Source organism: Moschus berezovskii, chromosome 12 (genome assembly GCF_049115385.1).
Source record: "Moschus berezovskii isolate FMDL1 chromosome 12, NW_MosBer_1.0, whole genome shotgun sequence".
NCBI classification, from domain to species: Eukaryota; Metazoa; Chordata; class Mammalia; order Artiodactyla; family Moschidae; genus Moschus; species Moschus berezovskii.
The window spans coordinates 30,438,505-30,465,136 of NC_142471.1; the positions used below are offsets into that span (position 1 = coordinate 30,438,505).

Sequence of the window (26,632 nt, forward strand, 5' to 3'; positions counted from 1 at the left end):
GGCAGCCTGACCCTGAGATCAGTACAGTCCACACACGTGTCCTGTCAATCGGAGCTGCGCCCAAAATAGTTACCGGCTGTACTCCCTTTCCTCCCCCAGCTGTGTTACTCCCAGAGCTAATTATAGTGAAAATTTCTGCCCTCCCTGTACCCCATTCTTCTTCATGGACTTTTTATTCAGGGCTCAGAATACTAGCTCTGTGGGCTCTATCACTAATGTACATCCTTTCAGGGATGGTGCCTTCCCTGATGGGGTCATGGGCTGATCCCAGCTGCTTTCCTCCAAAGCTGATTCCAAAATGGCAGCAGCAGGGGCCTCAATTCCCAAGCAAGGAATGGCTGGGTTTGTCCCACAGGTTGGCAAGCTCTCCAGAAAGAGAGTGCCCCTTTATTGTATGAATTAACCAGTTAATCAAAGTGGATATCCATATCCCACTTGCAGTGCTGGTGCATTGTAGAGAAATTCTGACAAGCCCACTCCAGCTGAAGTACTGCCTGTTTCATAAAGTTTTCCTGACTGTCTCCCAACTCCCTATCTATAGAATTAATCCTTCTTTCCTCTGGGCAAAATATGTAGCCTCTTTATATGTCTGTTATTGTAGTTTTCAGCCCATATTAGTTTGTTTATATACCTGTCTCCCTCCTAGATTGTGAGAGTCTTGAAGGCAAGGACTGTGTGCAGCAGCCAATCAATAGCCCACAGAGCAATGACTGATGTAACCGGTACTCAATGTTTGCTGAAATAAATTACCTTTTACAATACATAGTTGATCATGGAAAGGTGGGTATAGATAGCTGTGCCTAAACATGCCAACCCATGTTAATGATACAATATTTACTTATTTTTAGGTTTCCATCACATTAATAGCCCTGTATTAATATTATGGAGCTGTAATTATTAAAAGCTACAGTTTCCTGGAATAGGTGCTCTGCTAGCCTGCTGAATGCTGTTTGCCTTCGTGTATGCTGTACTCATGGAAAGCTCTTGAAATTTAGAGTCAGAATTGGACTTGGATTCTTGTTATACTATTTCTTAGCTGTGTGACCTTGGGAAGTCACTTGACCTCATCAGTAAAAAGAGTATCTAAATATCCATTCATTCACTATTCAAACATTTATTGAGTACTAGCTAGTAATACATGTAAGCCATTGTGCCATACCAGTGGCTTTCAATTACCTCTGCACATTGGAATCACCTGGAAAACTTTTAAAGCTACTGGTTCCTTAAAATAGAACAGTGTATAGGATTAGATGATGTATAATGGCATTTTACATATTATATAAATTTATATATTATACACACACATACACTCAGGCTCCTCAACCTTAGGGATTCTAATTTTACTGGCCAGTTTTAAAAGCACTGCAGGTGATTCTAATGTGCAGTCAAGACTGAGAACCAGAGTAGGGATACAGAAACCAATAAAATGCAACATATCCGTCTGTATTCTCAAAAAACTGAGTTTAGGACTTCCCTGGTGGTCCAGTGGCTATGACTCTGTACTCCCAATGCATGTGCCGGCTTCGATCCCTGGTCAGGGAACTAGATCCCGCATGCCACAACGAAGACCTGGCCTAGCCAAATAAAATTAATTTTTAAAAGAGAGAGAAACAATGAATTTAAACCCTACTACTTACTAGGAGTGCATTAAGCAAGACAGAGGGTACCTACTTTCCTATGCATGAGCACACATGTTAGGACTGGAAAAATGGTGAACTATGCCTGGGCAGGGCAAAGCCAGAGGAAACTCTGGTGGAGGTCCGTAGCAGTCCTGATGTACAAATCGGTCATCCGACCTGGGTATAGGGGCCAAAGACTAATTGAACCATCTAGTAGCTGTCTCCCTCTGAAGTTTCCCTCGGGATAGCTGGCGCTCTTGCACAAACCACTCAGTTTTATCCGGTAAAGCAAATGACTAGAGGTCTTGGGGCCGAAACGATCTCAACCTATTCTCGAACTTTAAATGGGTAAGAAGCCCGGCTTGCTGGCGTGGAGCTGGGCATGGAATGTGAGTGCCTAGTGGGCGACTTTTGGTAAACAGTGGTGCTGGTAAACAGAACTGGTGCTGCGGGATGAACTGAATGCCAGGTTAATGAACCCATGGGTTCAGTGGGATAAATGATGTGGCAATTGCTCAACAAATGTTAGCTAAATTTCACAGATTACTAACCCAGGCTGGTGGGTCTTAAATCTTCAGTGTGCCATGGCTTGCTGGGCTCCACTTGCAGAATTTCTGATTCAGTATGCCTTGGATGGGTCTGAAATTTGTGTTTCTAACTGGTTCCCAGGTGAAACTGACACTGTTGACACCAGGATCACAGATTGAAAAACAAACTGTGTTCTGACTCCACTATAAACTCCTGAGGACAGGAAAAATCTTGCTGTTTTCTAAAATATGCTCAACGACTAATACAGCTTCCAGCAAACACTAAAAGTGCAATTTTAAAAATGAATGAACTGTTTTGTGCCTCAGAATAACTAATATTTACTGTGCACAATATGAGAGCAAGCACTCCCCCCTACATTGGTCATAAAAGTCTTCATTTAATTATTTTTCCCCTTTAAATGAAAGATTAATGAACAATATGATAGCAAGAACTTTTCTACCCCATTGGTCATAAAACTCTTAATTGAACATTTTTTTCCCTTTTAAATGCTTCCATTCCACTAGTGCTCTTTTCCCTCATTTCTTATTAAAATTTTTTATTCTGAAATGAATTGTAAATAATACATATGCACTATTTTAAAATAACAATAATGTAAATATCGATGTGAATGTTAAGAAATAGAACACTGTTAATATTACTGATGCTCCATTATGTTCCTCCAAATTATACTTTTTCCTTCCCCAAAGGTAACCAACAGACTGAAATTTGTCAAAGAGCGCGTCCTAACTGCTGGACAGCCAGAGAATTCTCACTTTGTTTTTCTTTATATAGTTTCATCATGTGTATATAATTACAAAACGATACAGTTGAAATTGGCCAAAAGCTTTTGTTTGTTCACTACTGTATTCTCAGAACCAAGAACATGGCTTGGAACACAACAATGCTTAAAAAATAATTATGAAATGAAAAGATTATTGAAAGGATTAAATGTAGTTACGTATATTTTTAAAACTCCCACAAATATTATCTACACTTATTGTTATTCATTAAATGGGGTAATAATAACCATTTCACGAACTGCAGCTCTTCGTATAGGCTGGGGCATTCTTACAAATCATCAGCCTCTGGCAGAGCTCTGCATCTAAACCAAGGCGCTATATAAAAATGGTTAACTAACAATGAAAGTGGACATCAGTTTGGGTGTACTCCGGGAGTTGGTGATGGACAGGGAGGCCTGGCGTGCTGTGATTCACGGGGTCGCGGAGAGTCGGACACGACTGACCGACTGAACTGAACTGAACTGAACTGAATAATGAAAGAAAGGTTAATAAGGGCTTCCCTTTACTGAGCACTTACTATGGAGCCAGGCAATCTGTGACTTAATCCCATCCTCTCAACAGGTTATTACAGTGGCATTCCTCTTTTCGCCATTTGACAAATGAAAGAAACTGAGTCCGAGATTAAATTACCCAAGTTAGGGAACTTCAGGGACAGAACCTGAACACATGCTGCCTAAAAGCAAAACTGCTGCCCTTTAAATTCTAAGTGCTGCAGCAATTCCCTGGTGGTTCAGTGATTGGAACTCTTGAATTTTCACAGCCAAGGGCACGGGGTTGGATGCCTGGTCAGGGAACTAACATCCTGCCAGCCACATGGCCCAGCCAGAGTAAGTAAATGTACAAAAAGTATACTAAATCAAAATAATCATCATTTTTTGAAATCTCCAAACCAAAAAACATACTTTCCATTCCGCAAGTCTTATGACCGGCAAAGGTCATGGGTAAGATAACCTCCAAGACGGAAATCAAAGGGGCCAGGGGTCAGCAGGAAGTCGCTACAAGACTGTCTAATATGTCATTGGAAGGAGAGTTACTAAAGACAGTTCAATCGCATCTCGGTTTGGGGTGGGACCATAGCGTTACCACGACATCTCAGAGGGAAAAAGAAAAAGAAATACATAAGAATCCTCAGAAGCCCCCGCAGACGGCCGTCATACAAAAGAAACTAGCGCGTGCGCGCAATCCGGGTTCCTCGGCGCGTGCCTACTGCAGACGTGGCAGAAGGCGTGGCCTTGGACGTGGGGGTGGAACTTCCGGGGGCGACGCGCCGGCCCCCTCGGAACCGGAAGTGGAGCCTGGGAGCCTTGACGTTAGGAACGAAGTCGAACCTGGATCTGGAGCCGGGTGAGGAGTGGCTTCGGGAGGTTGGTGGGTAGGAAAGCAGAGGAGATGCCGGGGTATTACTGGCCAGGTCGGCGCCCTGTTTGCGAAGGAAGAGAGAGGTTCGGGGGCGGAGCCCGGGGAGAGACCCTTCATCTCTTGCATCCACAATCCAGAATCAGTCCTAGACCCTCCTTTCCTCCTGGCCCAGATTCCGGCTCCCGCTTCCTGTCCGGAGCCTTTTGAAGGGCGCAAGACGCTCGATCTTCTACTTAGAGCAACAGTCCTCTCATCGTGGCCCGAGAAGCTGGCTTGGCTTCTTGGTCTCGATCCCCGGCACTCCCAGCCTCCACAGCTCGACTACTTTCAGAGTTCTAGGGAAGCTTGCCCCGCCCCCTGGGTTGTCACCCTTGACTGTCCACGCAGAGTGAAGTCGAAACTTGAGCCTGACTCCAAACTCTTGTGTGTGTTTGAGGGAACTATTTCCTCCCTTCCTCCCATCCCCACGCCCACACCGACTTCAGGAAAATAAAAGGGAGGGGAACATCCATCAAGCTTAATGTTGTGACCTGTGGAAGGTTCAGGATTTGGAAGAATAGCTCCTGAGGTGACTTTGAATTTAAAAAGTTCTACTGCAAGAGCAGCTCAGCTTTTCTGTAGTTAAAATGGCCCTTCCTAGCACAGGCGAGAGGCCCATTGTTCCACTGCAGCAGCTATGAGCTCTTTTGCTTCCTGGGTTCCTTCTTCTGTAGGATAGTTGGAATGATCAGGTTGTGTAGAGTAGATGTGATCAGATAGTCCTGTTCTTGGAAGGATCCTGGAAAGACCTTCCAATTCATTCCTCTGTTGTTGGGCAAGATTGTAATAATTTTGGATGTGGCCTAGCTTCATGACAAGCCTATAAGGAGAGCAGAAACAGAGTTGGAGAAGTGCCTTGAGGTTTGGAATAATTACAGTCCCTCTGCTTGAAGGATAAGGTGAATGATCTTTTCCCATGAAATCTAACTTTGCTATTGATCTTTGAAATGTTTCCCTGGGTTACTGTGTGAGGTTTTTTTGCCAAACCTGCACTCAGTTCTAACCTGGTACCTTGCTAGAGTTTTCAGCTGTCCTTTGCATTTAGTGATTTTAATGCTTTAGTACTTGCCTGGAGAATCCCATGGACGGAGAAGCCTGGTAGGCTACAGTCCACGGGTCGCATAGAGTCGGACACGACTGAGCGACGGAACGGAACGGAACTAAGGTCCATACACTCTTGTGGTGGGAAGACTGAGGATGGAGTAAGCACTTGATTTACTGCAGTTGGAGAAGGAAATGGCAACCCACTCCAGTGTTCTTGCCTGGAGAATCCCAGGGACGGGGAGCCTGGTGGGCTGCGGTCTATGGGGTCGCACAGAGTCGGACACGACTGAAGCGACTTAGCAGCAGCAGCAGCAGCAGCCTAAGAATGTCATTTTTCTAAACGGTCACTCTAAAATTTGTCTTTTGAGGGGGAGGGGATTTAGTTGATCTGTTTTAGACATGCAGTTTGAATGATTAAAAATGACTAGCACACTGGAGGGTATTCAGTTTTGTGGAATGAATGGATGCTAGAGTGAATGAACAGAAAGTGGGAACATTGTTTCATTTACCTGTAATATCACAATAGTTCATCAGTGGCAGGACTCCTTGTATGACTAGACACTAGAAATCATACCACTAGGGAATGGAGGTTGCTGCTCCATTCCACTGGGCCTATCTGAAGTTGAAATTTATACCCTCTTGACAGTTTCAAAGCATAGGGTTCAGAGTAACAAAATCCTTACTTTGAGAAGGCAGTCAGTTTACTGTCTGGGGAATAAAATTACGAAGATCCTGTAATAGTGTGGGAATGATTAGGCTGATCACTGCCTGATAAGGTCAGTCCTTTTCTAGCTCTGCTTCCTACCGTGAATAGTGCTCTCACTTTAGAAAGTTGATTTTGACTAATTTCTGTCTTCTCTCTCATCTAATAGGTGAGACCAAGTCGGGGATGCTCTCATAATGAACGTTAACCAGTCAGCTCCACCTCTGCCGCCATTTGGGCAGCCCCAGCCCATCTACCCAGGGTATCATCAATCCAGCTATGGTGGGCAGCCAGGGTCCACAGCCGCCCCCATTCCCTATGGAGCCTACAATGGCCCAGTACCAGGCTATCAGCAAACCCCTCCCCCAGGTATGTTTCCAAGCTTCCTTTGAGCTAAGGAAGGGAATTAGTAATCTTCAGGTTGGGTGGTATTGCCCTACTTAAGCTACCTAAAGGGTTGTGGTGACTGAGATTGAGGAACATGAATCTGGCTCTTGGTCACTGAGAGTCCTGTGGGCAGTCTGCCCTTTCCTGTTTTTATATAAGGCGATTGTGTCTTTAAAACATCTAGTAGGGAGCCTATCTTCCAGGTTCAATGGCAGTTCACTTCATGTGGGTGTCACCCTGTGCAGCCTCACCTGGCTGAATTGTTCACAGCTGGATGGAAGGACTGTGATCATAGCTCCTCCAGAGCTGGTGATAATCTCTCTCATCGGACTCATGGTTCTATCTATACACGATTGTGGGACATAGGGAATTGGTTTATGGATAAAAAGTATGATGTTTGTATGCCTTGGTTTTGGTGCTTCTCATATCTTTTTGGTGATATCATTCCTTTTGCTTTGTTTGAGTTTCTTCGGCTTCTTAGATGTTGTCTAATATCAGGGAAATTAAAGGAGACTGATTGTCCTTAGGGTCAGTGTTTGGCTTTTATATTACATTTTTCATGAAGAGGAGCTCGTAACCTGCGGGTTATTCATAGGGGGCAAAAGAAGATGGTTGACAATAGATCTTTGGTTAGGCTGAAAGTGTTAGTTGCTCAGCATGTTAGTTACTTTTTGCGACCCCATGGACTGTAGCCCGCCACGCCTGTCAGGCTCCTCTGTCCATGGGATTTTCCAAGCAAGAATACTGGAGAAGGTTGCCATTTCCTTCTCCAGGGGATCTTTCCGACCCGGGGATCGAATCCAGGCCTCCTGCATTGCAGGCAGACTCTTTACCATCTGAGCTACCAGAGAAGCCAGGGTTAGGGTTAGGGTCAGGGTTAGGATTAGGGTTAGGGCCTTAGGGTATGCCAAATGCTTTGTGCTTTTTAAGAGAGTTAATTCCATAAAGAGATATGTGAAAAATAAGGCACTAAAGAGGCTTACATAAAATTTGAGAAATGAATGAAGTTATTACCTTTTTTAATTTTGCCATGTGGCATGTGAGATCTTGGTATCCTAACCAGGAATCAAACCCACGCTCCCTGCAGTAGAAGCTCAGAGTCTTAACCGCTGGACCACCAGGGAAGTCCCAAAGTTATTACCATTTTAGTTATGACTTTGGGGGAAAAAAAAAATTCAGAGTGATGAGATTAGGTCTCAGGGCTTTGGAAGAGCCTTACTCTGGGTTGGGACTTTGGCAGGACAGAGTCCACATCTGATTTGCCAAGTTGTGGCTTATCAAGATAGAGCTGGCATTGCCCCAAGAAGAAGCTCTGTTACTGAGAGGAAAACATATCTGGCTCTGTGATGGCTAGTGAGCAGGCTAGTGAATGGCTAGTGAATTCAGATTAATCATATTCCTGCAGGCAGGTTCTGTAGTGTCCAGTCTCTACTGAGGGCAGAGCTAAAGAAAAAGAGTAGTTTGAACAGGGGTCAGCAGCATTTCCAAAGTGATATGCCAAGTAACTAATTGCTTTCTTCCTGCATTTCATGTGGAAAGGATGATTAGCAGTCATAGAAGTAGTTCTGATGGCAGCTCTGGTGAGCAGAACACACGTAGTACAACTTTTGTGAAGACATAAGCGACAGCAGTAACTGGAGGGCAGGAGACCTGTCCTGGGGACTTCCCAGGTGTGCTAGTGGTAAAGAACCTGCCTGCCAATGCAAGAAACGTAAGAGACGTGGGTTCGATCCCTGGGTCAGGAAAATCCCCTGGAGAAGGGCATGGCAACCCACTCCAGTATTCATGCCTGGAGAATCCTCATGGACAGAGGAGCCTGACGGATTACAAACCATAGGGTCCCACAGAGTCGAAGACAACTGAATCGACTTAGCACACATGTACAACCTATCCTGACTGAATAATTGGGCAGAAACAAAGTCTCCAACCCATGGGAACACTTCCCTGAGCTATGTACTATTGGGAGTGTCAACACTTAGAAGTGGATGAGAAGATGGTTAGGATCTGTAGAATATATGAAGAAGAGGTTGGCAGAATAGTCTCTCTAAGGGGCGCCTTTCTTTTTTAAAAAAAAAAATTATTGGCTACATTGGGTTTTCATTGCGTCATGCGGGATGTTTCATTTGAGGACATGGATTTCTCTAGTTGTGAACAGGGGCTTAGTTGCTCTGTGGCATATGGAATCTTAGTTCCTCCACCAGGGATTGAACCTCCATCCCTTGCATTGCAAGGTGGATTCTTAACCACTGGACCACCAGGGAAGTCCCAATGGGTATCTCTTTACAACCTTGTTCAGCATGTTACTTGGTCATCTTCTAAGCCACCTTCCTCGCATATGTTCTAAGTTTCTGAGTTCTAGGGTGGGATCTTTTCCTTAAAAGAGTTGATGTTTTGTCTAGGGTAAGAATATTAGACCGTCCTGGATTGAGTGAGAGTGTATAGTGATCACAGGAAGGCCCTACATTTTTGTGACTCTGGCTACAGCTTCACTAGTAGTATACCTATTATACCTGTTTAAGAGAGTGAAAACTCTCTGGCTGGGCATCCATGTTCAGAATCTCTTGTAACTGGAGTTGCATCGTGATGGTGTCCTTTTCATTGCCAAGCTATGATATTATACTTGTGATATTGCAGTGAAGGTCTGAGCTTATTGATCCTTGCTTTGCATTCCTTGCTCTGGGTGGAGGAGAAATTTCCTAATTTCTTAGCTTCTCTTCATCACCCTCAGGTGTTTCAAGAGCCCCAGCTTCTTCAGGGGCACCTCCAGCCTCGACAGCACAGGGCCCTTGTGGCCAGACTGCATATGGCCAGTTTGGCCAAGGAGATGTGCAGAATGGACCAAGCTCCGGTGTTCAGATGCAGAGGTATGTACTTGGGTTAACCTAAAATTGGTCTGATGAGACTGGAAGGATTAGGAATATATGAGGGCCTATTTTACTTTTCTTTTCTTTTTTTTCCCTTTGTTTTTCTCTTAGATTCCTTTTCCTCTTCCCTTCATCTTTTTGTAATTTGTTTTCATTTTACCAGATTAGAGGTGTTACTGCTGTGGCTCTGACTCATTTAAGTATCTGTGTTCTTTGGCATATTCTTTCTGTTTCTGTGAACTTGAGTTTTTTCCTTGACTAGACATATATCTTAAATAATTGTTATGGTCCTTCAGAGGCTACCCTAAGGAAGAAACAGGAAGAAGGAACCTTAGGATTATTTATGTCTCTTTTGATTTCCCCTTTTCCTCTCTCTAGAACAGGCACTTAGTAGGACTTATTGGTTAAGTTTGGGTGTGACCAGTCATGAAAGGAAAGATCCTCGAAGGAAAGCTACATAAATGATGAAAACTTTGGTGGCGTGTGACCCAGTAAACCCCTGTCTCTGCGTGGAAGTCCATTAAAGGAGGGCAGTCATCTCTGTTGGGATGCTGTTTGTTTTTTGGTAAACAAAGAATAAAGTATAACTGCGGTAGGATGTGTAGTAGTGGAAAAGTTGCTTTCTGACATTTTTATTAGATGTCCAGAATATACATTTTTAGCATCAAATGTAAGCCCAGAGGACTGAGCTTTGGAGCTTACCAACTTATAAGAGGCATTCAGAGTGCTGCTAAGTCACTTCAGTCGTGTCCGACTCTGTGTGACCCCATAGACGGAAGCCCACCAGGCTCCCCCTTCCCTGGGATTCTCCAGGCAAGAACACTGGAGTGGGTTGCCATTTCCTTCTCCAATGTGTGAAAGTGGAAAGTGAAAAGTGAAAGTGAAGTCGCTCAGTCGTGTCCCCGACCCTTAGCGACCCCACGGACTGCAGCCTACCAGGCTCCTCCATCCATGGGATTTTCTAGGCAAGGGTACTGGAGTGGCTTGCCATTGCCTTCTCCGGGCATTCAGAGTAGGGGCCATCAAAACGCAATGAGAAAGACCAGTAGTGAGTTAGGTTAGCCAGGGTGTCATAGCATCCTGAAATTAGGCAAATGAAGTATTTTAGGAAGTCAGGAGAGTAATCAGGTGTGTCACTTGCTGCTGAAAGGTGAGATGTAGACTAAGAATTGACCGTTGGGTTTGGCAAGGTTTGATATCATTGACAAATGTAGTTTCACTGGACATAGGAAGGCAGCTGTCTAGTTGGAGCAGGGAAAGAATTTCAGCTGGGAAGTGGATTAATGTAACCTAAAACCCTTCTGCTACAAATGTCTAGAAAGGGGAGAGGAAGTAGAAACACTTTTTTTTTTTTCCAAATGCATAATCAAGCTTCAAGGAAAGTGAAATCCTTAAGTGCCAGGTAACAAGTGTGATACTGTGGCTGCCTGTGCAAAGGGTGGAAATTATCTTGAGAACCTAGGGGCTTAAGTTTAAGCAGGTAACTTGGGCATTTCTGAGCTGAGGTTTAGAACTGAAATCTTGTTTATGAAATCTGGACTTAGGCTAAACATTAGTAAACAGGTAAACTAGAAAAAAAAATCTGTACACTGGCAGAGGGAGATAATAAGGAGTCCTGATTCTCCCAGGCTGGCTGAGGGTAAGTGGCAGGGGGTTGGAAGGCGGGGTGTTTTTGGACTGCATGTGAACACCAGGGGTCATTTGGGGTGGTGAAAATGTCCTAAAATTGGATTCTGGTGATGGTTGCACAACTCTTTGAATTTACTAAAAATCATTGAATTGTACTCACTTATTAAAAGGAGTGAATTTATTGATGTGGAAATTATAACTTAAACTTTAAAAAAAAAACTTTGATACTGGGCAGCGGTATCATTGGAGTACCCTCCAGAAGCAAATCAAATGCTAAACAACCACTCTCCCTCAATTCAGGGATTTCTCAAAGGAAAAAAAGATTAGACTATGAGAGGAGAGCAGATAGTAGGCTAGTACATTGATTAGTTGGTTAGTTAAGTCGCTCAGTCATGTCTGACTCTTTGCAACCCCACTGACTGTAGCCCACCAGGCTCCTCTGTCCATGGGATTCTCCAGGCAAGAATACTGGAGTGGGTTGCCATTTCCTTCTCCAGGGGATCTTCCCAACCTAGGGATCGAACTCAGATCTCCCACATTGCAGGCAGATGCTTTAACCTCTGAGCCACCAGGGAAGCCCAGTACATTGATTAAGGGACTGTATGTAACTGTCAACATAGGATTATGTACCTGCCTAAGAGAGGGCAAATAAAGGCGTTTCAGAAACTGAGAGTTTACCCTGTATGGGCCCTGGCTGAGAAAAGTACCAGGGAATAGACTAGGGGAAAAAAAGGAAGATGAACCTAGAAAGAAAGATCTTTTAAAAGAGATAGGAATAGTAATTAAAGAAGTTGAGATAGAGACTTCCCTAGTGGTCCAGTGGTTAGGACTCCTCATTTCCACTTCAGGGGACTTGGGTTTGATCCCTGAAGGGGGAACTAAGATTCCACAAGCTGCATGGTGTGGCCAAAGGAAAAAAAAAGGTATAGACCAATTTTTTCCTAATGTTTGGCTAAATGATAAAAGCTTGAGGGGGATGTGAGGTTTTAGGGCGATTTTGACTGGATTTTTTAAAACCCAATCCAATTACATCTCAGTTCATTGAGATGTAATTCATATACCATGCAGTTCACCCATTTAAAGTGCACAAATTTAATGATTTTAAGTATATTCACAGATAAGTGCAACCGTCACTATTGTCCGTTTTAATACCTTTTCATCTACCTCAGGAAGATGCACAGTATCCTTTATCTGAGGAGCTATCCCTATTCAGCTTTTCCTTAAATCCCTCACTCCCCCAACTGTTAAACAACCACTAATCTACTTTCTGTCCCTATAGACTTCCTTATTCTGGATAGTTCATATTAATAGAATCATATATATTTTGTAACTGATTTCTTTCACTTATAGCATAATGTTCCCAGTGTTCATTTATGTTGTAGCATGTATCAGTACTTCATTCGTTTTATTACAGTATTTCATTGTATGATTATACCACTCACTACATATTCTTTATCCATTTATCTGTTGATGGACATTTGGGTTGTTTTCACTAATAGTTGGTTATTTTTTGAGATATTTGTATGTTTTTGTGCTGATGGGAATGATCAAGGAGAGACATTGAATGGGAAGTACTTTGGAAAGAAAAGTTCCAGAATGGAAAAAGATATTTACACATAAAGTAGATAAAAGCCTAAAGTAGTGTCCAGAATATGTAAAGAACTCCTACTAGTCAATAAGAAAAAGTCAGTTCAGTTGAAAAAATAATAAACAAAATCCAGAATAGTATTTTATGAAAGAAGGGATACTAATGGCCAAAGAACAAATTAAAAAGCAGTTCAACCTCATAAATGAAGAAAAAAGTAAACATTAAAAACCACAACAGAATTCTCCTATGTATCGATCAGATTGGCAAAATTAAAAAGCTAATAGTATTGAATATTGCTGAGCATATGGATTATCAGGAACTCTCCTCATCCACTGGTGGTCAGATGCAAATCAGTACAACTACCATGGGAAAATAACTTGGAATTATCTGTTAAAATTAAAGATATCATATAAACCAGTAATTAAACTCATAGCTGTATGCCTTAGAAAAAGCTCAGGTATGTATAAGTTAAATATATGATTGAACATAGTAACATTATTATTGATGATATCCAAAAATTAGAAAACCTTCAATATCCACCTGTAGTGAAATGCTTAGGTAAATCATGGCATATTTATTTAATGGAATAACATTTAGTGATGAAAGAGAATGCTAAATGCAACAGCATAGATCAATTCATAAACATATGGTTGAACAAAAGAAGCAAAACTCAAAGTATGTATGATGTGATACTGTTTACAAAAGTTTGAAAACCTGACATAACTGAATTATATTGTTTTAAAGACAGGGGAACAATTTTTAGAAAGTTGGGAAAGTAGTTCTCTTTGGGAGAAAGAGGGCTTCCCTAGTAGCTCAGCTGGTAAAGAATCTCCCTGCAATGTGGGAGACCTGGGTTTGATCCCTGGGTTGGGACGATCCCCTGGAGAAGGGAACGGCTACCCACTCCAGTACTGTGGCCCGGAGAATTCCATGGACTGTACAGCCCATGGGGTCGCAAAGAGTCAGGGACATGACTGAGTGACTTTCACTTTCACTTTTGGGAGAAAGGAAAGGGTTGTGAGGAGAGGCACACAGGACCTTTGGTGTATTCTATTTCTTGACTTGCCTTTTGGTTACATGGGTGTTTGTGTTATTCAGCAGTACACATATGTTATGTATTTTTTTCTTTTTATGTTACATTTCACAATTTTAAAGTAAAGTACATTGGACTAAGAATTGGACCTGGAACTGGGTTCTAGTTCTAGTTTGAAGTGAAAGTGAAAGTTGCTTAGTCGTGTCCGACTCTTTGCAACCCCATGGACTATACAGTCCATGGAATTCTCCAGACCAGAATACTGGAGTGGGTAGCCTATCCCTTCTCCAGGGGATCTTCCGGACCCAGGAATCAAACTGGGGTCTCCTATACTGCAGGCAGATTCTTTGCCAAATGAACTATGAGGGAAGCCCTCATAGTTCTAGTTTAGCCTGCAACTTTTACCGTTAGTGTTTCAGTTTTCCATCTGCTCGCTTCCCTTCATTAATTTGCTGTGAGAATTAAAGCATTTAGAGATGCTTTGTAAATTATAAAGCTATGTGCAGATAAGGTGTTGGTTTATATGATAGAATGCCATTAGGCAGTTGAGAGTATTATCCATGTTAATAGAGTAGTACCATGGAATACAATTGTTCTGACAAGGATTTATAAGCATCTGCCATGGGCTAACAGTATGTTTGTTACTATAGAAAGCAAAAACTGCAAAACCCAGCAAAGAGCTTAGGGAGGTAAGTTTCACTAGCATAATGCCCTGAAAATACTAGTTGAATGAACAAATGAAAAGTGTGAAACTGCAGGACCAGTAGAAGCTGACCAAACATAATAAAGTTCCAGTTATTTAGTAAAGACAAAATAAGCAGGAAGGATAAATCAGGATTTCAGTGTAACAGGCTATTACAGTGAAGAATTTGATTCATTCTTGAAATCCCAGAAGGAGCTTGTTATGTACAGTAATCTGTGCTGTAGATTTCTGCAGTAATATTACTGTAAACCACTGGTGCAATGGCTAGTTAGTATGCAGTGATATTGCATTGATTCTGTATTTGTATTTTAATGTGGCGGCTGGTACCATGGGAGTGTCTAGCACAGCTATTCAAGTAACGAGACTTTGCTGGATAGACTCAGCTAGCAGGCTGCCTGGCTTATATCCTCTGTGTCTAGTCCTTAACTCTGGTGAAATAGCATCATCTTTCTCCTTAGTACAGAATGCCAAACTTAGCTCACCAGCTCTTCTGATCTTAAGAGTTTTCTAATACCTTTCCCAGGATTAAGTGATCCTTTGGTTTAAAAGTTAAACAGTCAAACTGCATTTGTTCAAGCCCACATTTATTAAGCTTCTGTTGTGTTAATGCTTCTGTGCACCTTTCATTTTGACTTCTTCAGTGCTTTTGAATACAGAACCGAAGTGGCTTGTCAACAAAGGATTAAGGCAGAGGAGGTGATAATCTAACTACCAGAGTAAATACTGTTTGATCTGAGGGTTCTTGGCACATGTTTTTGGAGTGAACCTAAGGGAAAACAAGGTTTGCCCTGAATAATCACAGTGTAGGTTATGAGAAATGTGATTTATTCACAAATATATAAAAGTATGAAGCCATATAAGAGCCCAGATGAGAGTAAGATGCTGTAAAACAGTATTGTTTCCCATATAATGTGGGGCTCCTGTCAACTTTGAAGGGATTCCTGGCCCGCTAGAAGCTTCTGCCTTCCATCTCTTCACAGGCTCCCTGGGTCTCAGCCATTTGCGTCTGCCCCATTGGCCCCTGTGGTCAGTCAGCCAGCTGTGCTTCAGCCCTATGGGCCTCCCCCGACAAGTGCACAGGTGACTGCTCAGCTAGCCGGAATGCAGATCAGTGGTGCTGTGGCCCCAGCCCCTCCCGCTTCAGGGCTGGGCTATGGTGAGTACCTATGACCACAGGAATAATGTCTCCTTTTTAGAGGCATCTGTCTCTGGGGTATACCTGGATCCCTTTTATTTCTTTTATTTATTCTTCTGAGCCCCAGCAGATGGGACGAGTCATTCTTGCCCCTCGGGTGGAAAGGAAAGTGGTTTACTGAACAAGGAGGCAGAATGACTGGGGTTCTGACTCTGCTTCTTCTACTTCTCAGGCCCACCAACATCACTGGCCTCAGCCTCAGGAAGTTTCCCTAATTCTGGTCTGTATGGCTCCTATCCTCAGGGCCAAGCTCCTCCCCTTGGCCAGGGTCATCCGGGGGCCCAGCCTCCCCAGCGATCTGTCCCACCACAGGCCTCCAGCTTCACACCCCCAGCCTCAGGGGGTCCTCGGATGCCTTCGATGACTGGCCCACTCTTGCCTGGACAGAGTTTTGGGGGGCCCCCAGTGAGCCAGCCCAACCATATCTCCTCACCTCCTCCTCAAGCTCTGCCCCCTGGTACCCAAATGACTGGGCCCCCAGGACCACCACCACCTATGCACTCCTCCCAGCAGCCAGGCTATCAGCTGCAGCAAAATGGTGAGTTTTTCCCAAGGACTACCTAGGAGCCAAAAGCTTCAGCTAGTCAGGTGTTTTTGTTGTTGTTGTTTGCTTCTAGTATTACTTGCTAAGTGGTGAACTAGATAGACAGTTTCAGGGTATTATTACTAAGATGTGGGATTTATAAGATTTTTTTTTTTCTCATAGTTCAGATAACAGGCTTTCTCTGAATGGTTATTACTGTACCTCTCAATTTTATGTTTATAACAGAAATCTAGTCATTTCTGTGAGGCCTTAAGAAGAGATAGGGAAGGAATATTTTGTTCATCAACCTTGCCCTTGTCTCTCAGGTTCCTTTGGACCAGCCCGGGGCCCTCAGTCCAATTATGGAAGTCCCTACCCAGGAGCAGCCACTTTTGGCAGTCAACCTGGGCCTCCTCAACCATTGCCTCCTAAGCGCCTGGACCCTGATGCCATCCCAAGCCCTGTAAGTAGATACTTATGTGGTCCTGGGGAAGGAGCTTGTGGCTACCAGATAAGTGAGTCAACCCAGATGAGATGTTTGCCTAGCCTTTTCTGATTATTTTTCCCTTTTGTTCGTCATGTTGCAGGTGTAGAGCCTACATGTAATTTTTGACTCTTTAAATAGAACTTGATGTCCCAGAAGTATTTTAGGGGTATTTTTACTTCATAGCTGGGCAGGAAAGGAAGGGAAGCCAGGAGTGATCAGCAGTGTCATAGAGTTCTGGGTTGAGTGCAGTGTTCTGTCACCACTGGACAGAGCCTGGTGGCCTCCGCTCTTCTGTGGAGTACTGTCTGTGTCCAGGTCTTGTCCTCTTAGATCTAGTAGGATAGGATAGCAGTCTTCTTAATGGTTAGAGCTGGTGGGGAATCTCTGGTGTTATTGGTGAGAAGAGGAAAGCCTCTCTGGATTCTTTCTGCCTCTACCTGGATAGTGTTTTAGGAGAAAGCCTTCGGTACTTTTGTTTGCTAGTCTTCTGCTGTGTGGATGGAGAAAAGTGATCTACAATTTCAAGGGCGATGTGGGGAAGTTCCTTCTCCCAGGAAGAGGGTGAATTTTACCCTTAGAGCCATCAGAATGCTCAGACCATCCTCATCGTACTCAAGTAGAGGTTGAAACTGTATTCCCAAGTGGAGGCCACTTTATACTTCTGTCCGCAATGTTTGCTATGTCAGTTGCCTCACCATGCTTAGCCATTGTCATATTCCATCCTGTTCTCCTTCCTCTTCCTTTGGGGAACCATCATGATGAGGGACCCAGCTGGCTAAGGGGGACCCTAGAGGATGAAGCAGTGCCTCTTTCCTTTTTCCTCCTTTAGTGAGAAGGAGAGTCTGGTTGGATGTGAGGAGAGGCTTCTTTCAGTGTAAGAGTAGCTCTTACATGGGAGGCTTGGCCTTTTGGAGGGAACATCCCTCTTCTTCCTTCTTAAAATTTCTCCCATTCAGCCCCTCCATATAACCCCTCTTGCCTCCTGTTTGCCACCTTTCTTATCTTTCTACATCATAGTCTAAGCCATTTAAGGCTCTTTTTTGGCCCAGAAAAATTTGGAATTTCTGATCGAGAGGGGGCCTGATTTCAGCAGTAGGAGCTGGGCTCCAGCTATTCATGTCTAACTCATCAGGGCTGAGAGAAGTAACATCTGCTTCTTGTTCTTTTGTCTCCCTCCCTGTATTCCCCTGCTGCCTTTATTATTAAAACACTAAAAGCAACTCAATGAGCTGCCTCCTCAGCAGAAAACCAGGCACAGAATAGACCCTGATGCCATTCCTAGTCCAGTAAGTGCAGGGGGTGGGTGTGTGTGTGTCATCCCTGTGTTAAATCACCCATGCATGCCTATGACCTCGTCTACACCTCATCCACCATGTCCATCCCTCCCCATCCTCTTCCCTTAGTCCTTCTAGACCCTTGCTTTTACAAGCTAGAAGGATATGCATGCCTCAAGTCACCATATAATGAAGTAGCAAGCTGTTAGCAGTGCCTTTAAGTATGGGATGGTAGAAGGTCAGGCTCGAAGGGCGGGATCAAGTAGCTTGTTAAGCTTTGGTTTTAGCCCTGCTGGCTCCTCCAGGAGCCTGCCTGTGACATATGATGAAACAGGACAGAACAGTAGATCCTTCCCTTTTGGGTTTGATTTGTCTACAGCTTTTTGCGAAGAAACATGGGTAGGTGTCTACTAATGTACAAGTTTGGGAAACTGGCATTTCTTACAGGGAAAGGGACTGCTGGTTTGGGAAAGTGTGGGTCACTTTCTCATCTGGAGAGTCTGTTTGACTCTGATATATTTCTAAGCTTCAGCTTTTTATTCTATGGGACACAGAGTCTTATTCTCCCTTACTTTTTCTGGTTTTACCAAACCCATCTTGAAGTAACTGACAAAGGTTATCAGTCTGCACGAAGATCTGATCACCAGCTTTGCAATATCTTTTTTTTTCCTTCACTGGGTCTGTCAAAATGTGGGGGACTGAGGATTGGGCTATGAGATCCTCCTCTCCCATATTTACACACTGATGCTTACCTGAAAATAAGGCAGCATCTGCTTCCTCACCTTACCTGATCATTTCTGGCTGTGTAATCCTCTCCTCACCCTGTCTCTTTTACTCTCATTGAGTGTAGAGTCATTCCAGGTAGATTTCATTTTTACATGGTTACTGTTGTCTGTTTTTCCTGCTCTTGGGGATAGAAGGGGAGGGGAAGCCTCGATGGGGGAGGGAAGTGGAATCTGACCATGTCTGAAGGCTTGTGTGATTAGAGCTGGAGCTTTCCTGGAGTAGGTATTGTACCAGGGTGATCACTGTTTATTGGGGGTCAGGGCGATTCATAAAGAAGCCCTTTCTCAGTGTTGCCCATGCAGCATGTTGCTGCTGACTATAGAGTGGAAGCTTGGCATTACAGCATTTTATATGATCTCCAAAAGGAGAGCAGGCCTGGTGCATGAGGTGTGTTCCTTGGCAAATTCTTAGTTTCTGTGCTGCAGCTCCAGCCTTTCTTTCTCCTGCCTCTGGGACGTGGTACTCCCTTCTCCCTTTTCATCTGTCACTTCATTCATTTCACTTCTTCCCTACAGATTCAGGTTATTGAAGATGACAGGAACAACCGGGGTTCAGAGCCATTTGTTACTGGAGTACGGGGCCAGGTGCCACCCTTAGTCACCACCAACTTCCTGGTGAAAGACCAAGGTGAGAAGGGCAATGACTCCTCCCTGCAGGACTTTTTCTCCAGCATTATCAGCTTATGGTTGGGGCTTTTGTCAGTCTTTGGTCAGAGACCAGTCTCTCATTGGTCTCTAGGGGGAAAAAGCCACCATCACCTCTAGCATCTGTTGGGGTGATGGGGTGGGTCAACAATGGCGAGCTGGTGTCTGGAGTGATTCTGTGATCTGGCTCAGCTTTCCCATCTCCTCCTTCAGGAAATGCAAGTCCCCGGTATATTCGATGCACATCCTATAACATCCCTTGCACCTCTGACATGGCTAAGCAGGCTCAGGTGCCCCTGGCAGCTGTCATCAAGCCGCTGGCAAGGCTGCCCCCAGAGGAGGTGAGTCAGGGACAGACTAGAGTATAAGAGGGAGGGAGTGAGGGGGAGCGAGGATAAGACTTCCTCCTAGATGTGATTCTGGCAGTCACAGTGGATGAAGGCTTGGTTGGTCGGGAGGGGAGCGTATCGTCAATAGCTTTCTTTCCCAGGGCCCATGCCTGAAGAGGGTGATAGGGAGGAAAGCAGAAGCCCAAGAAATTGCTGGGAACAGAGTTCACAAGTGAAACACATTTTGAAAAGAGTCAAGGCCAACTTGTAGGGGAGAAGACAGCTGGAGGCAGGAGCCTCCCGTAGCATGGTTGTCACCAGGTGATGAGAGGCACATCACTCTGGTTTTTCTTGTACTCTGTCCTGTCATCCCAGGTGGTTAGAAATATTAGGACAGCATATTAAGAAACAGAATCCAGGGGTCCTTCTGAGGATGGCTGGACGCTTGCCTGCTGGTCTCTTATCTAGGGTAACATCTGCCTGGGGTGTCAGTAGGTATCACAGAAATCCAGGGATTGGGGAGGACAAGTGTCACAGATACTTGGGTGGGAGAGGAAGCTGGAGTCAAGATCCTAGGGCAGGAATGAAGGGGACTGAAGACTGGGCCAGAAATGAGAATCCTGGATAATCTTCGACTTTCTCCTCATGTGCCCATGTCAGCCCCCTGGCTTGTTTGGGCTGGTTCCACCATTGCTCTTCTCTTTCAAGCAGTGAAATTCAAGAGATGAGGAGCAAGGAGAGGGACTACAGTACGCAGACCCTTAGGGACGTCTGTCCTCATTTCCCTTCCCTCTGCTCCCTCCGCAGGCAGACTGTCTGAGCCATGTCCTTCTCCCTCCAGGCTGTTCCTCCTCATCGGTTGCCACATATCACTATAGCTTCCTTCTGTGTCTGAGCCCCTCTCCTTTGCTCCTTAGGCTTCACCGTATGTTGTCGACCATGGGGAATCTGGTCCTTTGCGCTGCAATCGTTGCAAAGCATACATGTGCCCCTTTATGCAGTTCGTTGAGGGAGGAAGACGCTTCCAGTGCTGCTTCTGCAGCTGTATCAACGATGGTACGTTCACAGAGGCTGGGGCTGGGGGATCTGGATTGCATCTTCATTATTCTCTTTCTAGTTAGATAGGTGAGGCTCCGTCGTGTAGGAGATGGGGACGTGAAGTGCCTTTGGGGCTGTGGGGCATCAGAGTGAGCTCAGCCAGGACCAGACTAGGACTGAGAGTGGACCCGTGAGTAACACTCTGCCCTGCTCCCCACAGTTCCTCCCCAATATTTTCAACACCTGGATCATACCGGCAAGCGCGTGGATGCTTATGACCGTCCTGAGCTGTCCCTGGGCTCTTATGAATTCTTGGCCACTGTAGATTACTGCAAGGTGAGGGAGGGTAGCGTGGGGAGGAGCAGTGGGTGAAGGACAATGAGACAGCTGAGACTTGCTGTGGTCATTTCCCTCACGCTGTCATTGTCCCCTTGGATACTGACTTATCTCTAGTCTACTGACCTGCTCACCAATACCCTCTCCCTTCCAACATTTCCTTCTTTTGCAGAACAATAAGTTCCCCATCCCTCCTGCCTTCATCTTTATGATTGATGTCTCCTACAATGCCGTCAGGAGTGGTCTTGTCAGGCTCCTCTGTGAGGAGCTCAAGTCACTGTTAGACTTTTTGCCTAGGTGAGAGTTAGGAGCCAAGGAACTTCTATGGATGATGATGGCTGGGGATGGGGTGCAGGGGTGAGTGGTTGGGATAACTCAACACGTGAATCCTGATATCATGAAGTTGGCTGGTAGAGAAGGTGGCAAGTCTGGGTAACAATGTCCCTTTCTGCAGGGAGGGCGGGGCAGAAGAGTCAGCAATCCGCGTTGGCTTTGTCACCTACAATAAGGTGCTCCACTTCTACAATGTGAAGAGCTCATTGGCCCAGCCACAGATGATGGTTGTATCTGATGTGGGTGACATGTTTGTGCCACTGCTGGATGGCTTCCTGGTCAATGTCATTGAGTCTCGGGCAGTCATCACCAGGTAAGACTCAGACTGTGGGGGTAAAGTGAGGTGGAGGGCAGGGTACAACCACAGAAAGCCAGTGATGGACACAGGCTATGCCTCAGGAGTTCTCAGAGTCTGGGGGCCAGATGACTTTTTGGGGGAATTGAGGGAATCTGAAATTTGGATAGCAGTTTTGATTGCCTCCTATCACCTATCTCTTCAGCTTATTGGATCAGATTCCAGAAATGTTTGCAGACACAAGGGAGACAGAGACAGTATTTGCTCCAGTGATTCAGGCTGGGATGGAGGCTCTGAAGGTAAGGCGAGAATCCTGGGCAGCCACCTCTGTGACACTCTTCTGAGCAACTTACCTCTGGGATACAACCCCTGTTTCTTTAGTGACTGGTGACTGTCCAGTGAGTCAACTTGTCTGACATAGTTGGCACTGAATAAATGACGAGGGCCGGAATGAATGAATAATGGATGAATAAAGGAAAGAATGGACCAGTAGATCTCTCTCCTCTTCTAGGCTGCTGAGTGTGCAGGGAAGCTCTTTCTGTTCCACACCTCCCTGCCCATTGCAGAGGCCCCAGGGAAACTGAAGAACAGAGACGACAGGAAGTTGATCAACACAGACAAGGAGAAGGTGTGGGACTGGGAGCTGGGGGGAGGACTTCCCATCACAGAGGAACGTGCTGTCTCTTTACAGTACAATACTCTTAACTTTCTCGAAGGGGTACTGGGACTAGATCCTCTGCCCTTTCATATCTGTGACTGCCAGCCTTCTCCACCACTCCCACACCTCTCTACGCCATCTCATCCCAAAGCCCTTGGTAGACTTTTTAAAGAGAATGTTCTACTACTATTGCAAACTGTAAGATAGCTCTGAAGTCTTAGGTGTCCTAGAATAATATCCCATTTTACATACATAGTTCTCAAACAGGGTGGAACTCAGATCTCTGAACATCTTCTTCTGTTCCTCCCTAGACTCTGTTCCAGCCTCAGTCAGGTGCCTATCAGACCCTGGCCAAAGAGTGTGTGGCCCAAGGCTGCTGCGTAGACCTCTTCCTCTTCCCTAACCAGTATGTGGATGTGGCCACCCTCTCTGTTGTACCCCAGCTCACTGGTGGCTCTGTCTATAAATACGCTTGCTTTCAGGTACGGCATGGGACTCTGGGTGGCAGGTGGAGGCAGGACTAGAATGCCTGCCTACAAGTGCAGTGGCTCCTTAGCTGCTGACTCATTGATAGGAATATCATTGAGAAGACCACACAGTGTAAAGAAAAGAGTGTAGCAAACAGGAGCACGGAGCTTGAAATTAGCCCCAGGTTGATATTCTGGCTCTACCACTTATCGGCTGTATGACCTCGGATAAATTACTTATTTTCTCCTTTGTTTCTTCATCTATAAAATGGGATTTTTAAGTAGTTTTTAAGTAGGGTTTGTCATCAGGATTAAGTGACCACATGTAAAGCAGTTAATGTAGTACTGGGCATGTAATAAGTGCTTAAAAGCTTAACTAATAACATCGTTATTATTACCTTTACCTAATTGTCATTGCGATTCTGCAGGCTTGTAGAGTGGAGAGGGTACAGGGATTGTTGGTGGATTGTATGTAGTAGGTGATGTGACTCTGGGCCTGGGGATGCAGGTGGAGAACGACCAGGAACGGTTCCTGAGTGACTTGCGTCGGGATGTCCAGAAGGTCGTTGGCTTTGATGCTGTGATGCGGGTCCGGACAAGCACTGGTCAGTTCTGGTTGGAGACGAGCAGCTGAGCAGGGGCCTTCAGTCTGGGCACCTGTCATGCCATTAACCATGTCCCTATCCATGTGGCCTCAGGTATCCGTGCTGTAGATTTCTTTGGGGCTTTCTACATGAGCAACACCACAGATGTGGAGCTGGCTGGGCTGGATGGGGACAAGACGGTGACTGTGGAGTTCAAGCATGACGATCGGCTCAACGAAGAGAATGGAGCCCTCCTGCAGGTGATGGACAGGAGGCAGGGGTTGGGGAAGGAGTGTCAGCGGTCACGTCACTGGATTTAAGTAGGCTGTAGGGAAGGGGGTGAGGGGTGCACAGAGAGGACTAGAAGAGGCTGGAGAAGGGATAGCTCCCATCTTCTAGCTTCATAAAATAGCAAAGAGGAGGTGTCACGAGGGTCTTGGTGAGGGAGGGGTGTGAATTACCCCCTCACTCTCTCCCTAGTGTGCCCTGCTCTACACCAGCTGTGCAGGGCAGCGACGGCTCCGCATCCACAACCTGGCTCTCAACTGCTGCACTCAGCTGGCTGATCTGTACCGAAACTGTGAGACTGACACGCTCATCAACTACATGGCCAAGTTTGGTGAGGGCAGAGGCCGGGCAGAGTGGGGTCGGGGCTAAGAGGATGGACAGCAATTCAGCATTCCTGGGTGGGTGTGATGGTGGGAAGGCACCTGTGATGGAGTGGCTGACCAGTGGCCATGCTGTCTCCTTTCCCATCCAGCATACCGGGGGGTCCTAAGCAGCCCTGTGAAGACTGTTCGTGACACTCTCATCACTCAGTGTGCCCAGATCTTGGCCTGTTACAGAAAGAACTGTGCCAGCCCCTCCTCTGCGGGACAGGTGGGGCAAGCTTGTTGGTGAAAAAAGGTGTCAGGATACACCTTTGCATTGGGAGGGATTTCTCATGATCATGATCACTGACTTTGTTTTGATAACTCCTTTAGTTGATCCTTCCTGAGTGCATGAAGCTCCTCCCTGTTTATCTGAACTGTGTACTGAAGAGTGAGGTCCTGCAGCCTGGAGCTGAAGTCACTACTGATGACCGTGCCTACGTCCGGCAGCTGGTTACCTCCATGGACGTAGCTGAGACGAATGTCTTCTTCTATCCTCGGCTCCTACCGTTGGTGCGACTGAATGCTGGCGTGTGAGACACTGTACTGAGAAAGGGGCATCATAGGAGGAGGAAGGGAAGGATGAATATCATCTGTATCTGACACTAATACATTTTTTACCTATATTATCTGATGTAGTATTTTCATACTGAGAGTTACTCAGGTGCTTAGTTTTCAGAAGTTTTGTGTGTATGGGGGTACAGGTGGGCAAACAAGTCTTGCAGTCATTGGTAACCTTTTGCCCCCTTCCTTTTGTCCAGACAAAGTCTCCCATTGAGAATACCACTGAACCACCAGCAGTCCGAGCATCTGAAGAGCGTCTAAGCAATGGGGATATATATTTGCTGGAGAACGGGCTCAACCTCTTCCTCTGGGTGGGAGCGAGTGTCCAGCAGGGTGTTGTCCAGAGCCTCTTCGGTGTCTCCTCCTTCAGTCAGATCACCAGTGGCCTGGTAAGGGCAGGGCATCAAGGAGAACGTGGGTGTGGAAGTAGGCTTCATGATAAGAGTGGAAGCCGTTAAAGTTAGTGTGCTCATTCTTAAATAGCAGGGGACACTGAGAGGGAGGGTGCTGTCATTCTTCACAGGCTTCCATGTTTCAGATAATGCATAAATCTGTGCTGCCCCATCTTGTCTACTAGATTTAGCATACCTTACCAAAAGGATAAATGAATTTTGTATTTCAGAGTGTTCTGCCAGTTCTGGATAATCTGCTGTCTAAGAAGGTGCGAGGCCTCATTGATAGTTTGAGGGCACAGAGATCGCGGTACATGAAGGTAACAGTGATCTGAGCCTGGATTTCTTACCTTGTCAAGTCCTCACTCTGAAGGCGGGGTGGGAGAGTGAGCAACTAGATGGGATTTCGGGGCATGTGGTTAATTCTCTTCAGCCCTGCCTCATGACCCTGTATTCTGACTATAGCTTATTGTGGTGAAACAAGAGGACAAGCTGGAGATGCTGTTCAAACACTTCCTGGTGGAAGACAAGAGCCTGAGCGGGGGAGCATCCTATGTGGACTTTCTCTGTCACATGCACAAGGAGATTCGACAGCTACTGAGCTAGAGTACATGGGTAAACAGCACAGGGTCCAGGCCAGCTTCCAGAAAGTACCCAGGACAGCAGAGAAACTGGGACAGTCCCATATCTTATATGTCATGTAAGCTGACCTCAGTCCCTTTGGGGGGAGGGGGAGGTATAAGGAGACACCTTCTTTCTGGGCTCAAGTATCCTACCACTCTGTCATGACCTGCTGTTGGAAGGTGCCCCTATCCCCTCACTTTATCCTCCTTTTCCTGCTAATCCTGTCGTAATGAATGTAGTTTCTCAGTTCACTGTATATGATTTGGTGTTGGGGGATTTGAAGCCACCCAGACCCTGGCAATATTATGTGTCCCTTTGGACCAGCCTCCAAGAAGAGAAGGGCAGGTGGGAAGGCAGGGAGATCCCAGGGGGTTCCTACAGGGGGGAGGGGCTGCTAATTCAGCTCATTGTCATCAATGACTTCCTATATTAGGGAAAACATACATACAGGTGCACAAGAGCTGGGCTATAGGCTGTAGATGGTAGAAAAGTGGTCAGTCTTCTTGGGCCTGGAAGTCAACAGCCAACTCAAAGTGACTGAGGGTGGTTGATTAGCTTTCTTGCTCTGCTTCCACTGCTCTTTATCCTGCAATGACTGATCGCTTGGTGGACAGAGACACATTATCAGAAATGAATGAGCCTGGGAACAGTTGCAAAGTATATTGAGACCTAGGAGAGGTATCAGCCTCCTTTCCAGCCTGAACGGCTCCAACACTGGATGGTTCTGTAGGAAGCCTGGTCATCAACTTGCAATACCTCACAGAGCCAGCCTACATACCACTCTGAGCTTCCGCTGGAAACACTGCTCTCCAAGCTGTTGGGGAGAGAGACAGAAGTGGCTAGTCTCTCCTGCTAGGACACCACTCAGGCTTTGGTACTGACAGAGTGGCTGACAGTTATCTTCCAACCCGACCTGGCTGGGGCAGGACAAGGGCTAGGCTTGATGGTGGCGAGGCTTGCCTGCTCCCAGCCTGGGATGCCCCTGCTCTGGACCTCTCATTTCTCTTCATTGGTTTATTTTTCAATGCATCTTTAATTTGTAAAGAAATAAAAATAAATTAAGATGTATCCAGTAGCCTCATTTTTATCTGCCACGTATCACTCCAGTCCTTCCTGCCAGGACTAGCGGCTCTGGGGAAGTGGCCGGCTGAGCTGGC

The 26,632-nt window shown here is 45.6% G+C and overlaps 1 protein-coding gene across 2 annotated transcripts; it reads left to right on the top strand.

The window, feature by feature from the left end:
• Nucleotides 1-4,157: 4,157 nt before the first annotated feature.
• SEC24C (SEC24 homolog C, COPII component) lies at nt 4,158-26,543 on the top strand. 2 transcript variants are annotated; one of them, XM_055425438.2, is made up of 24 exons: nt 4,158-4,291; nt 6,262-6,461; nt 9,208-9,343; nt 15,277-15,452; nt 15,664-16,029; nt 16,341-16,477; nt 17,719-17,787; nt 19,077-19,188; nt 19,419-19,546; nt 20,452-20,590; nt 20,793-20,908; nt 21,081-21,205; nt 21,363-21,554; nt 21,742-21,835; nt 22,048-22,164; nt 22,506-22,676; nt 23,170-23,266; nt 23,360-23,505; nt 23,726-23,864; nt 24,006-24,124; nt 24,229-24,408; nt 24,657-24,848; nt 25,082-25,171; nt 25,317-26,543. In XM_055425438.2, the coding sequence occupies exons 2-24, from the start codon at nt 6,290-6,292 to the stop codon at nt 25,455-25,457; spliced, it is 3,354 nt and encodes a 1,117-aa protein (XP_055281413.2). In that variant the 5' UTR covers nt 4,158-4,291; nt 6,262-6,289; the 3' UTR covers nt 25,458-26,543. The 2 variants fall into 2 exon arrangements, with proteins under 2 accessions (XP_055281413.2, XP_055281414.2); XM_055425439.2 differs by lacking the exon at nt 17,719-17,787.
• The last annotated feature ends 89 nt before the right edge of the window (nt 26,544-26,632 follow it).